Source organism: Berghia stephanieae, chromosome 4 (assembly GCF_034508935.2).
Source record: "Berghia stephanieae isolate SIO BIC M18660-M18661 chromosome 4, UCSD_Bste_1.3, whole genome shotgun sequence".
NCBI classification, from domain to species: Eukaryota; Metazoa; Mollusca; class Gastropoda; order Nudibranchia; family Aeolidiidae; genus Berghia; species Berghia stephanieae.
The window spans coordinates 14,902,546-14,915,021 of NC_088363.1; the positions used below are offsets into that span (position 1 = coordinate 14,902,546).

General features: G+C 35.8%; 1 protein-coding gene across 1 annotated transcript; it reads right to left on the reverse strand.

Moving 5' to 3' along the window:
- Positions 1-3,148: 3,148 nt before the first annotated feature.
- LOC144970074 (RNA polymerase II subunit A C-terminal domain phosphatase SSU72-like) lies at positions 3,149-12,476 on the reverse strand. Its single transcript, XM_078909286.1, has 5 exons — positions 12,147-12,476; positions 9,737-9,880; positions 9,044-9,183; positions 5,257-5,375; positions 3,149-4,716 (listed from the first exon to the last, which is right to left on the reverse strand). Exons 1-5 carry the CDS (start codon positions 12,224-12,226, stop codon positions 4,615-4,617), a joined length of 585 nt encoding a protein of 194 aa, XP_078765412.1. The 5' UTR covers positions 12,227-12,476; the 3' UTR covers positions 3,149-4,614.

The window sequence follows — 12,476 nt, forward strand, 5'->3', positions numbered from 1 at the left end:
GGCAACATTTATAATGTTTGTTTTTTGTTTTTAAGGGTTTTACGGCGCTTGCAACACATTTAGGTTATATCAGCGCCAGTAAAGAGGAAGAAAATGGGATAGTAACAAGTTCTAGAATTACAATTAAAGCACCCAAGAAAAAGTAAGACATAAGGGAACTGGGAACAAATAGGGATGAGATGTAGATTCCAAGAGCATACCACCAATGTACTTAGTTTGAGATCACCTATAAGTCTCATCTGGACATAAGCACAAAATCCAACAAAGAGGAATATACTCAAATGCTTACATTATACACTGAAAATAACAAATATAATAATAAATAACAGAGAGATGATTTACAAGGAAAAAAATATCATCTCCCAAAACGATAACCATGCATTTGACTGTTTCCCTCCCAGCCAAGACTCCAACCAGGGCCAGTACAAAACCAAGTAACCTCAATCCAAGACAAAGACAGAAAGCATGTTTGAAAACAGATATAAGGAGATAGAAGACATAGTAAGTACCTCCCTGCCCACAATGGGAGGTAGGAACCCCACCCAGCAACATTTATAAATTTACAATTGAAAGCATACGAGCAAAAGTAAGACAAAGAGGAAGGTTCAAATAGAATACAGGTGTAGATTCCAATAGCAAACTATCAGTGTTCTTAGTTTGAGATCACCTAAAAGTCTCGTCCTGACACAAGTACAGGTCCCCACCAAGAGAAATACACTCAAATGTTTAAAATCATTATATATGAAAAAGAAAAAAAAATAATACAGTACAGAGAGATGATTTACAAGGAAAAAAATATCCTCTCCCAAAACTAACTATACATTTGGCTGTTTCCCTCCCAGTCAGGGACCAGAACAAAATTAAGTAATCTCATCCCAAGACAAAGACAGAAAGCATTTTGGATAACAGATATAGGGGGATAGAAGTCATAGTCACCCTGCCATCTATCAGAGGTCAGGAACCTCACCCAGAATTTCAGAACTTCATGTTTACCGACGTCATTCATGCTAGATGGTATTGCATGGAATAAAAACCATATTAATATTAAATAAACACAAACAAAAAAATACTGTCAAAAATATGATCAACTCGTGTATTTTAATAACATGAATATAGTTACATTTATACATACAACCAATGGCAGATTATCGTCATCATTCCTTCTATCTGTACAATATTCCCAAAACAACATGTAACACAGTGATTTCACGCGGAATTTCAAGTTCCAGGAAAGTGACAACAATTGCACCAACCAACATCATGTTTCTTGATTAAAATAAAATTAATAACAAATGGGTCATAAAACAAACTGCATGATGCCTATGAAGACCTTCAAACAGGATACAAAAACTTGAACATTTGTGTAGTGAAATATCCACTAAATGTGCTCAAAGCGCTTTACAAGGGGTCACTAGCCAACAGCAATACTAAAGATGTAAGGATGAGACATGATGCTTGAGGTAATATTACACTTTTTTTCAGACAGAGACAACCTTCCAGGTACTCATTTTACACCTGAGTACAGTGAGAGAATGTGAGTAAAGCCTTTTCAAAAGACTCAACTATGCAACATTCAGAGCACCAGATTTTCCGATCCGAAGGCGAGTGCCATACCACAAGACCACATGGTTGCACGACAAATACATATTGGCATTTTAAAAGTTGCAATCCAAGCCATTTTTCTGCTACACTATGAAGGCATCGCATCATATTGGAACAGAAGTTGATGCTTTGTTTTTTTTTTGTTTAACTTACGGAACTTTGCGACACAGTTAGGTACCATCAAAATTCATTCTTGACAACATTACAACTTTATATAATACAGTAGTCACTGCCTAATAACCCATCTCTCAGATGACAACATTAATGGAGAGGTTTGTGAGGTAAAGAACACCTTTGAGTTGAGGGGAGGGGGAGGTACACAATTGTTGTATTTTTGTTGTTTTTGTCTTTATTTTATATTTTCATAACCAGAGAAAACCAGTTGGTTTAGACTACACCCTATTACTTAAAGTGGACTGTTTTAATACGAGTTATTAGGTGGTGACCACTGTATAAAAACTTACTGTTTTGTTTAATTCCATATTTTATTACATTTATTTAGTTATAGGGATGCCCTTTACTAAATCAAAAATGCCTCAAGGTTTTTTTGTTTTTTTTTTTAAATAAAGACCAAATTATATGAAAAGATTTCTTGCAAAGCTCCTCTCCATGAAATGGTATTCCCTTAAATCACAGAAAGGATACATATCCAGATAATACACCTAGCTTCTCTGTAACTCTTATCATTAAACAATCAATACTTAAAATCCCTGTATTTACTTAATGCAATGATCTTGCTGAAAGAATTTGATTTGTTTGGTTTTAACAGCAATTAAAACACTATTAATATTAGCTTATCTTATTTTTTCTTTTTAAATTGTATCCCGCAAATCATGTTTCAAAGTCTGTTTTTTTATAAAGTTTTTATCCAGTAAAAAGATTGTTCATGGGTTAATAAAAATAAAAAAAAAAAAAAAAAAATTATTATATATATATATATATTGATCCAGACATTAATCATCTGAATAGGAACCCAAGAAAAAATTCACCAAGATAACAGAGGTCAATCTTAAATGCAACAAATCAACAACATGTAGGAGACCATTGATCAACAATGGCACAGTGCTATACAGTGCTTCCAATGCCCAAGTTAAAAAAAAAGTACGTAAAATTGGTTAAAGTTAAAGCCCTCAGCAGGGTTTGGGGACAGAGTACCAGTAGCAGCTCAGGGGACGAAGCCGCTCAAGAATTTTGAAAAATAACGCTGTGAGAGAGGAAAAAATATATATAAATCTTGAGAGAATATTTTAAGAACTTGCATACATAACTATGACCAGTCTTTATAAATCAAACTTCAAATTTACATCAGAACAAAAAAAAAAAGTTTTGAGGAAAAAGGAAGGGATCGAGAAAAAAAAAAAGTCTTGACACAAGTGTGGTTGAGATATGAAATGTAGACATCAGAGCAACTAACAAGACACATGGAATAGCTCATCATAGACCAAGATGTATACATCAGTGCTCTTAATGGTGAAAGTCAAAAAATCTGAGAATTCTCAATTCCTACATAGGCAGCACAATTAGTACTAGAAGAATTCAGTCTTGCTAATATCAAGCTATTAAAAAAAAAACAAAAAAAACGACTTGAGCGTTTATATCGTGCAATATCCACTAAACGTGCTCAAAGTGCTTTTCAACGGGTCTCTAGCTAACAGCACACTTAACATGTAGGACCAGACAAGACAGGGGGTCTTAAAATTCTCTCCAACAAAGACAATACTGTTAACGTCAGGTACTCATTTTACACCTGAGTACAATAATAAAATGTGAGTAAAAAGACTTTTCCAAGAACTTAACTATACTACAGTCAGAGCGCGACTCGAACCAACGTTTTACTATTTTAAACGAAAGAATTAATTAAAACAACTGGCATGTTTTGATGTCCAAATTACTTCCATTTGATTCTTTCAAAAGCATGAAAGGAGAGGGTTGAGAGAAAAGGATTTTTCTTAAAGTTCAATTTAAGAAAAAGAAAAAAAAAAAATACTCAGGTCTAAAAATCCAAATCTAATCCCATAAATTGAAATAATACAAATTCAAATGCTGATACCTTTTCATTGTGAAAATCAATAAAATTGTTTATGCTGGAAAACTTATTTTCTATGACATGTGAGCCAAAAGTGAGAATATTTGGGCACCGTCTGCCATCAAAATTTACACATTTGACAAATTTCCCTAACCGGTGAACGAGCTCTTCCCATATAGCTAAAGAAAAATACCCTGCTTTGTTAACCTAATCAAAAAATCAAATAAAACAAGCATCCTGCATTGTTCACATGGTTCACACTATACCAATACAATACTCGCTCGATTCTAGCATGCCGAATTCCGGCACGCTCTACAATAAGGCACCTGGAGATGGGTGGCCGAATTCTATCTAAATAATAAGTCATTACTTCTAATGAGCATCAGATTTCCATAGGCTCGGAATATATAAATACCCCAAAAAACATTGAGCTTTTATATAGTGCAATATTCACTTAACGTGCTCACAGCGCTTTACAAGGTGTCCATGACCAACAGCAACATGTAACATGTAGAACGATACATGGCGCCTGTTAGGCGATATTACAATTTTTTCCGACAGATACAACGCTCTTAACCAGGTACACGTTTTACACCTGAGTATGGTGAGAGAATGTGAGTAAAGAGCCTTTTCCAAGAACTCAACTATGTGCCAAGCGAGGCTCGAACCCAGGACCTTCCTATCCGAAAGCGACTGTCATACCACGAGACCACATACCGCATGCGTTTTGGGCTTCTCCCCAGCGTGTGCTAAAATCAAGCGAGTACTGTACATCGGCTTTCACCTGATTCCATTTTTTTGTTATTGTCACATCATGAAATACAAGCCACTATGGCTTAAGAGTTTAATTACTTTTATTGATATTTAAAACATAAAACCCAGTCCTATTACAACTGGAGAGATTTGGATTAATCTGACAGTACAAGTAACAAATCTTAAATCATATCATATACAAAGGTCAACAATCATAATCATATACGCTTATATTAATAAAACATAACAGTGTGTAAGACTGGTCGATTCACTTTCTGTTCAAATTCTTGTAAAATTTCATCGATATCGTTGTCCAGATCTTCAGTGGCATCGAGCTGTAAAAAAAAAAAGAGGGAATAGGTGAAAATCATAAAATTAAAATGTAGAAAAAAAAGAACTTGCTATCCTCTGGATAGGACACTAGTCTATCGGTAAGTACTCTCCACCAGATCTAACAGACCCAGCTACCCAATCACTGCTAGGTGGAAAGGGAGGTTAGAAAAAACCACCAACTTCACCCGGGGCCAATCTCAGTCCCTTTGCATGTGAAGCGAGTGCTCTACCAACTGAGCTATTGGGTCACCCCAATAAAATGTAGAACAATGATGAAATTGAAGAGCTGTAAATCACTCTTCATGGCTTCTTCCACGAGTAAGCTAGAATCCAGCAAGTATAAAACCAGCATTGAAGAAGAGATTAAGAAAACTATTAAAATTTTTGCATAAAAGACATTGAAATGAAAGACAAATTATAAAATTTTGAATACTGGATCATACAAGGGATATAGTATAAGCTGTAGTGATCTATTTTTATAAGCATCTTAGAAAGCTGTTCTGAATGATGATGAAAAATAAAAATGATAAAAGAATAATTACCATGGTGACCAATTCACAGATCATGAAAGCGCCAATGGTAGCCTCTTCGTGATTATCTTGAATGTCAATGTTGATTATGTGCACAGCCTGTTCGTTACTGGACTCTTTTGATTCAAAATCTGCGTGGACAAAGAGAAAATGCAAATCAATGCATAAATACATGTAGCTTTGCCATCTTTACACAGCTTAATATGAAAAAAATGTGCTTTTGAAGGAGTAATTGAAAATTCAAAGCTCACTCAAAACTTTTTTAAAAATCTTTGTACTCTTCTTCTTTAAGGCGGATTTGTAGCCTCCCAAACTGCAACCCAAAAGAACTTCTTTCTAATTTTCAACTGTGCCATGTGTCCTACATCTGTGGTTGTTCTCCCCATCCAGTCCACTATCCTCTTTGGTCTATCGTCTGTCCTGTTTGCCCTCGCAAACATCCCCCATGCAAAGTTTTTCAATTGAAATGTGTCTTTTGATATGGAAAAAGTATGACAGTATGACAACTTCAATTTCTTGATGCTTGACATGAGCTGGCAGTCTTTACGGCCAACTGTTCAATGTTTTGGCTATCCATGAGATTCTTAGGACACTTCTGTAGCACTTCATCTCTTATTCATTTTTCAACTTCATTTGTCCATCATTCACATATATGTTGCTCTGGCATAAATGCTCTCTTCTCTTAAAGAACTTCCCTGGCACTTCCAGATCAGGGATTTGGCAGTTAGTTTAGCTGACGCAAGTGCCAATCTACATCTTATCTTCGTACCTGACTTGTCATCTGCGTCTATTCTTGAGCCTCTATCCTTGGTATTATGATATGAAGATTTACAATTAAATTTCTACATATTCATGTATTAAAATAACAACATCAGAACTTTGTTCTTTCACTGTTGTTAATATCCAGGGATGCCACCAGGCAAATTTAAAAAAGCCTGAAAACTTGGGCGGACGAGATACAAATCAACGTCAAGGGCTTTGTAGGGATTTGAAAAATATCAAATTTGGAATATTGTTTCAGTACTTATTACTGCAATTTAGAGCAAATAACACACAAAAGAAAGGAGAGTTAACAGTTTTCAAATTGATAAAATAAGGTGCTGAAAACAAAATATAGACAAATCAATATCAATAGCTATCAGGGGTGAGAATGACTGGTCACATAAAAGGAGAAAATTTTTCATTGTGAAGATCATGACCCACCATGCAACCATAACCTATAAATTCAAACTTCACTCAAATTCACTGAGATTCGATCCAAAATTTGTCTCGCAGCAATTTCTGACACGACTCGGAGAATTTCAAAAGTTGAAAGTGTAATTACATTTGGTGGTTGAAGTAGGGATGATGATGTGGTGGTGGTTGTAGTAGTAGTGATGGTAAGGATGATGTGGTAGTGATTATAGTAGTACTGGTCGTATGGATGATTGTGTGGTGGTGGTTGTAGTAGCTGTGGTAGGAATGATGATGTAGTGGTAGTTGTAGTAGTAGTGGTGGTAGGGATGATGTGGTGTTATTTGTAGTAGTAGTGGTGCCAGGGATGATGGTGTGGTGGTGGTTGTAGTAGTGGTAGTAGGGTTGATGATGTGGTTGTAGTTGTAGTAGTAGTGGTGGTAGGGATGATGGTGTGGTGGTGGTTGTAGTAGGAGTGGTGGTAGGGATGATGTGGTAGTGGTGGTAGGGATGATGATGTGGTGGTGATTGTAGTAGTAGTAGTTAGTAGTAGTAGTAGTAGTAGTAGTAGTAGTAGTGGTCTTAGAGATGATGATGTGATGGTGGTTGTAGTAGTAGTGGTGGTAGGGATGATGATGTGGTGGTGGTTGTAGTAGTGGTGGTCTTTTAGAGATAATTGTGTGGTGGTGGTTGTAATAGTTGTGGTAGGAATGACGATGTGGTGGTAGTTGCAGTAGTACTGGTGGTAGGGATGATGTGGTGTTATTTGTAGTAGTAGTGTTGGTAGGGATGATGTGGTGGTGGTAGGGATGATGATGTGGTGGTGATTGTAATAGTAATGGTGGTAGCGATGATGTAGTGGTTTTGGTGAGTGTTTTTTTTTTCAGTGATAATAATAGCAATTGTCAAAAAGGAGGAAAATGTCTCCGTCCATCGGTCAAACGCAAGCAAAGTGTAAAAATAACAGGAACATAGTTTTGTATTGGTAATATGTAATATATTACTATTACTAGTATAAATCCATTCTTATCATTAAACATAAATTTAGTTTTTGTAAAGATTTAATGGATGGTTGCGAGAGAGAGAGAGATAGAGAGAGAGGGGGGGGAGAGAGAGAGAAGAGAGAGATGAGAGGGAGGAGAGAGAGAGAGAGAGAGGGGGGGGGGAGAAGAGATGAGATGAGAGGGAGAGAGAGAGAGAGAGAGAGAGAGAGAGAGAGAGAGAGAGAGAGAGAGAGGAGAGAGAGAGAGAGAGAGAGAGAGAGAGGAGGAGAGACTTCTCTACCAGAATAATTTATGAATTGATCTTAGGAATTCTATATCAAAAAAAAAAAAAAAAGAAGAAAAGAGAAATGGAAAGAAAGGCAAAGGGAAAAAAAAGGAAAGATGAGAGAAGATAGATAAGAAGAGAGAGAGAGAGAGAGAGAGAGAGAGAGAAGAAAAGAGATGCGAGAGAGGAGAGAGGAGAGAGAATTTGTCCCTCCCTTCCCCTTCAACCATCAACTTGCTAATCAAAGAACCACCACTGGTCGTCTGTGTCAATTGTGACATCTGGTGCCATTCAGTCTGGCCCGACGTCATAAAACGGGACCGTCACTAAATTTCACGCGACTATTGCACAGGTGTCAAGATATGATATAAGACATAATGGTGATTTTGTGGTTTTGAGGGAAATGTTTGACACGGCAAATTCAGCGGAAAATTACTGAGAAATTCTCAAAATCACTGTATATTTATCAATTTATTTTTTTTTTTAAAGGAGGAATTGTGATGGGGATGGGCGTAAGATAAACTACCATTTAGGTGCCCAAATATTCGACCGGCGGTGACAGCCAAATATTCGACCGGCGGTGACAGCCCAAATTATTCACCGGCGAAAAAGTTCCGGCTCAAATCGCGATTTTTTTCTTTCTTTAAAAATTTTTTTTATTTTTTGAATAGTGACGACGGACAAAAACCGGAGGTTCCGGATTAAAACCGGCTGGTGGTAAAAAAACCGGATTTCCGGCTAAAACCGGAAAAGTGGCATCCCTGAATATCGAATGATGATATTGGCAATTTGTCAAAAAGGAGGAACATGCACTGGCTCACCTGTCAAACCCAAATCAAATGCAAAAATAACATAGATTCATTGGACTAAATATTACATAATATATTGCTAACTCTAGTGCACATCTATTCTGATCATTAGACAAATGAATATTAGATATATACCTCATTCATCAGTGCTGATGGTGACAAAAAGTGAAAAAGGGTGGAAATGTTGAACATATATGCCTTTAAGCTCATTTATTTTACTGCACTAACCCCCACTTTTAAAGTAATTCAGATCAACTATCATTGATACTCTAGCTATCTTGTGGAGAGTGGGAAACTACATCTGTTTTCCGCCATACAGCAAGTCTCACTGTCAGTACATTTGATAGGGGGGAATATAATTTTTTTTAAAGGAGGAAATTCCTCCCATGACACCAAAATCGTCGATTTCCGAGAATCTGAGTAAATTCATTAGCACTGATTCTTGTGAGTAAGTTAACAGTCATACATCAATCAAATTTACCATATATATATTATGTTATGATATTATTGAATTATTTTTTTAAAACATCAGATGCTCACCAACCTACCTTCAATAACTTGATCATACACCCTTTCTTCACATGTGATCACAATGTGAAATCTCTCGTTACAACCTTGAAAGCGCTCTGGATTGGATTTTATTCTCCTGTTTCTGTCCAACATGTGAAGTATTCCATTTTGTGTGTAACTTTGCATTGGTTAAGAACAAAATCATGGAATTCTTTTTCAATTATAAAAAATTGTAATGGGGCAGAGAAGTCATCACGTCCCACCTTCTACTCTTCCAGTTCCTAAATCCTTGAAAGTGAGTATTATAGTTACTAGTCCTTTAGAGGACTAATAATATATAATGAAAAGGTTACATATTGAATCATAAGGTGGCATAAATATTTTAGTAGCAGGAAGTACCAGCAGATCCTTAGGATTATGGGACATAAAAGAGCAGGGATGGACGATCTTTATTGACAACCAGCATATATATTTAGACTAGAAAATAAGATGCCATCACTCTGAAACCAGAAGATCGATTGAAGAGCATTAAAAGTGCTTAAGTCACAGTAGACTTCAAATTCAACCACGAATGAAAAGAAAGTCAAAGGATGGAACTCCTTTGGAAGAAGCATTTAAAACATAAACCAAAAAACATTCAGACAAGAATATATCTATTCATGTATACCACTTCAATGGCAGAATTAAATGAGTTTTGAGTATACCATTTATAATAATTTCAACAAGGATACAGTTCGTAGTCTTTCTTCATAAGATCTTTATACATTTCGTCGTATGTAGTGCAGAAGCTGTAAATGTTGGGTTTGTCTGGAGCAGGACCAGGGAGCTTGACCATGTTCCCAGTACCATAAGACTTGATATTGAAGCCTTTTTTGCTGCAAATGTAAATTTTTAGAAAAATTATTGGACTTTTACTTTTATAATAAATCATGAAAATATCTAAACAAAGAGGGGTTTTTTTTTTGCCTCTTTTACTCTTTTGAAGAGGGGGTGAGCTAACAAAAGTGAAATGTGATCAATGAATTGAAATGCATTGTATTTGTATCACAATGGATATCATCATATCTAGTTTTTAATAAGTTAATAAAGTACTCGCTGGATTCTAGCATCATCTGCGGTACGGCATGCTGAGGTTGGATTTTATCTTTATAATAAGTTGTTACCTCCCATGAATATCGGACTGCAGCACGCTCTCGGGAGAAGTAAAAAAACAAAATTCGTCATTTTGGCTTCTCCCGAAAGTGTGCTAGAATACAGGGAGTACTGTAGCAGCAAGATGGACAAGTGGATAAGGCATTGCATTTACACCCAAAAATTTCAGGTTCCAACTCCTTTACCGACATGATCTTATTTTTTTTATGCGAAAATTTTTTTAAAAAATCAAATGAACCCACATTTGTCGTTTTTCCACCAGGAATTTTTTTTTAACAAGTATTTCATTCATTAAATTTATTTTTATCATTTACCTGTCTTGCGTATTTACTCCCTTATTAGCAACTAAATCTACTAACTTAAATAATGGATGGATGTCTCATTATTAACATTATTACTGGATGAACTTCAGTCTCAATTCTCATCTATAGTATAATAAAGTATACGGTATCTGTTTTCGCAAATATTCAGAGTGTTTTTGGATTATAATAGTTTTTTAATAATACACATGAGGAAAAATTACTGACTGTGCATCATTTATTTTTTTCCCTTAGTTTAGTAGATTTCAATTTAACTGATTTTCACGGCATATATATATTACTTTGCAAATTATTCAATTAAATCCCAGACAATACATTAATTCATTAATGCTAAACATGCAGCAGAGCATAAGAGATGCTCATAACCTTATTAATTAAACTAAAATCAGGATTTCGACATGATCAATCTAAGAAACAAAAATAAATTATCATAAAGTATCTCCTATTCTTTTTTAATTTAAATCATTGCATCTCAGGGTTCCATATATCTGAGCGTAAAAGAGTAAAATCCTTATTTACTAAGACTAAGACAAAAGTTTGTTGGAATAGGGGGGGGGGGTATAGAAATCAAGTGTGTGCATTTCAGTGTCCATATCTTATTTAATGCCATATTTAATCACCCGTACTTTTATTTGACGTTAAAATTAGAAGTATTAAAAGATGTAGTAGTAGTATTAGTCTGTCAATTAATGTTACCCAGTTTGTCAAATATATATAAAAGCATGAATAGAGAAGAAGCGTAGTTAAGTAGGCAGACAATATAGAAAAAGAGATAGATAAAAGTGAGAGAGAGAGAGAGAGAGAGAGAGAGAGATTGAGAGAGAGAGAGAGAGAGAGAGAGAGAGAGAGAGAGAGAGAGAGAGAGAGAGAGATAGAGAGAGAGAGAGAATTTGAGGATTGTCGCTAAGGGGGAAAAAGTGAGACAGTTTAAGTCCGAGTTATAGAAAGAAAGAGAAGCTCAATTAGAATTAAAGTTTAAAGGTATTGAAATGCAAAGTGGCAATTCGGACTCAAGTCTGAATAGTCTCCCGTGGCTATTCGGACTCAAACTAAAATTATGTGCGCGCACAAACACTGCGGGATCAGTGCTGGCAGTAGACAGAGGATAGAACTGATAAAGAAATACCTAGAACAGACGAGTTCAGAAGAAATCTGTTTTTTCTCATTTCACACCCCTACTTCGGAGTCTAGCACTTATCAGAATGTGTATTTAAATATATTCATTCCTCATTATGTCATACATCATGTTGTTTGTTAGAAAAGCTTTTCCTTTAAACCACAGTTACTTTGACCGACTATTACTTGTTACTATGAAAAACTCTTTAATTTTTAACTTTAACTTCTTACTGACCTACTGGACTTCAAATTTTGATCTATGACTATGACTAAATAGCCACGGGAGACTATTCAGACTCGAGTCCGAATTGCCGCAGCCACTCAAATGAGAGGCTTGTTGATGACTTTTAAAACGTTATCTATTCTATACTTAAGTCATTGTATATCGGGATAGAATTCCTTGGCCCTGCCCTGGGCCAAACAGACACAAAAACAAGAGGACAAGGACTTGCCAAAGGAAGAGCCGTCTGTTACTGATACTTGTCCTGTCTGCGAGTTTATTGGTTTGCTCGTTTATACGTCTTTTATGAAAAACTAAATATTATGAAATTACCTAACAAAACTATGTGCTTCCATGCTCCTGTTCTGATTGCTGGAACACACCACAGCAAATCTCATGGCATCTTCCGCCATTTGGTGTGTTTCAATTTGTTGACTTGTATTTGTGTTAGAAAAAAACCCCAGAAATAAGTGTTCAATAAGTGTATCCTACAACATAAATATAAAGTTAAATCGAAAAAATGGGATATTGGGGCATTCCTTTGTTAAAAGGGAGGTTCACAATGTTGGTAAGACATTGCAAACTTAAAACCGAGGTCGATTTGTGTTATTGACATTGACAATTTAATCTCTTGCTTGAGACAGCAAAGTTTGGCATGAAAGT

What these genes read in the sequence shown, in the direction of transcription:
- LOC144970074 (XM_078909286.1), bottom strand. Translation starts at nt 12,226, where the DNA reads ATGGCGGAAGATGCCATGAGATTTGCTGTGGTGTGTTCCAGCAATCAG. An exon ending in GTATGATCAAGTTATTGAAG is followed by an intron (nt 5,376 to 9,043) that starts GTAGGTTGGTGA and finishes TTGTCCACGCAG; the next exon opens with ATTTTGAATCAAAAGAGTCC. An exon ending in TCTGTGAATTGGTCACCATG is followed by an intron (nt 4,717 to 5,256) that starts GTAATTATTCTT and finishes TTTTTTTTACAG; the next exon opens with CTCGATGCCACTGAAGATCT.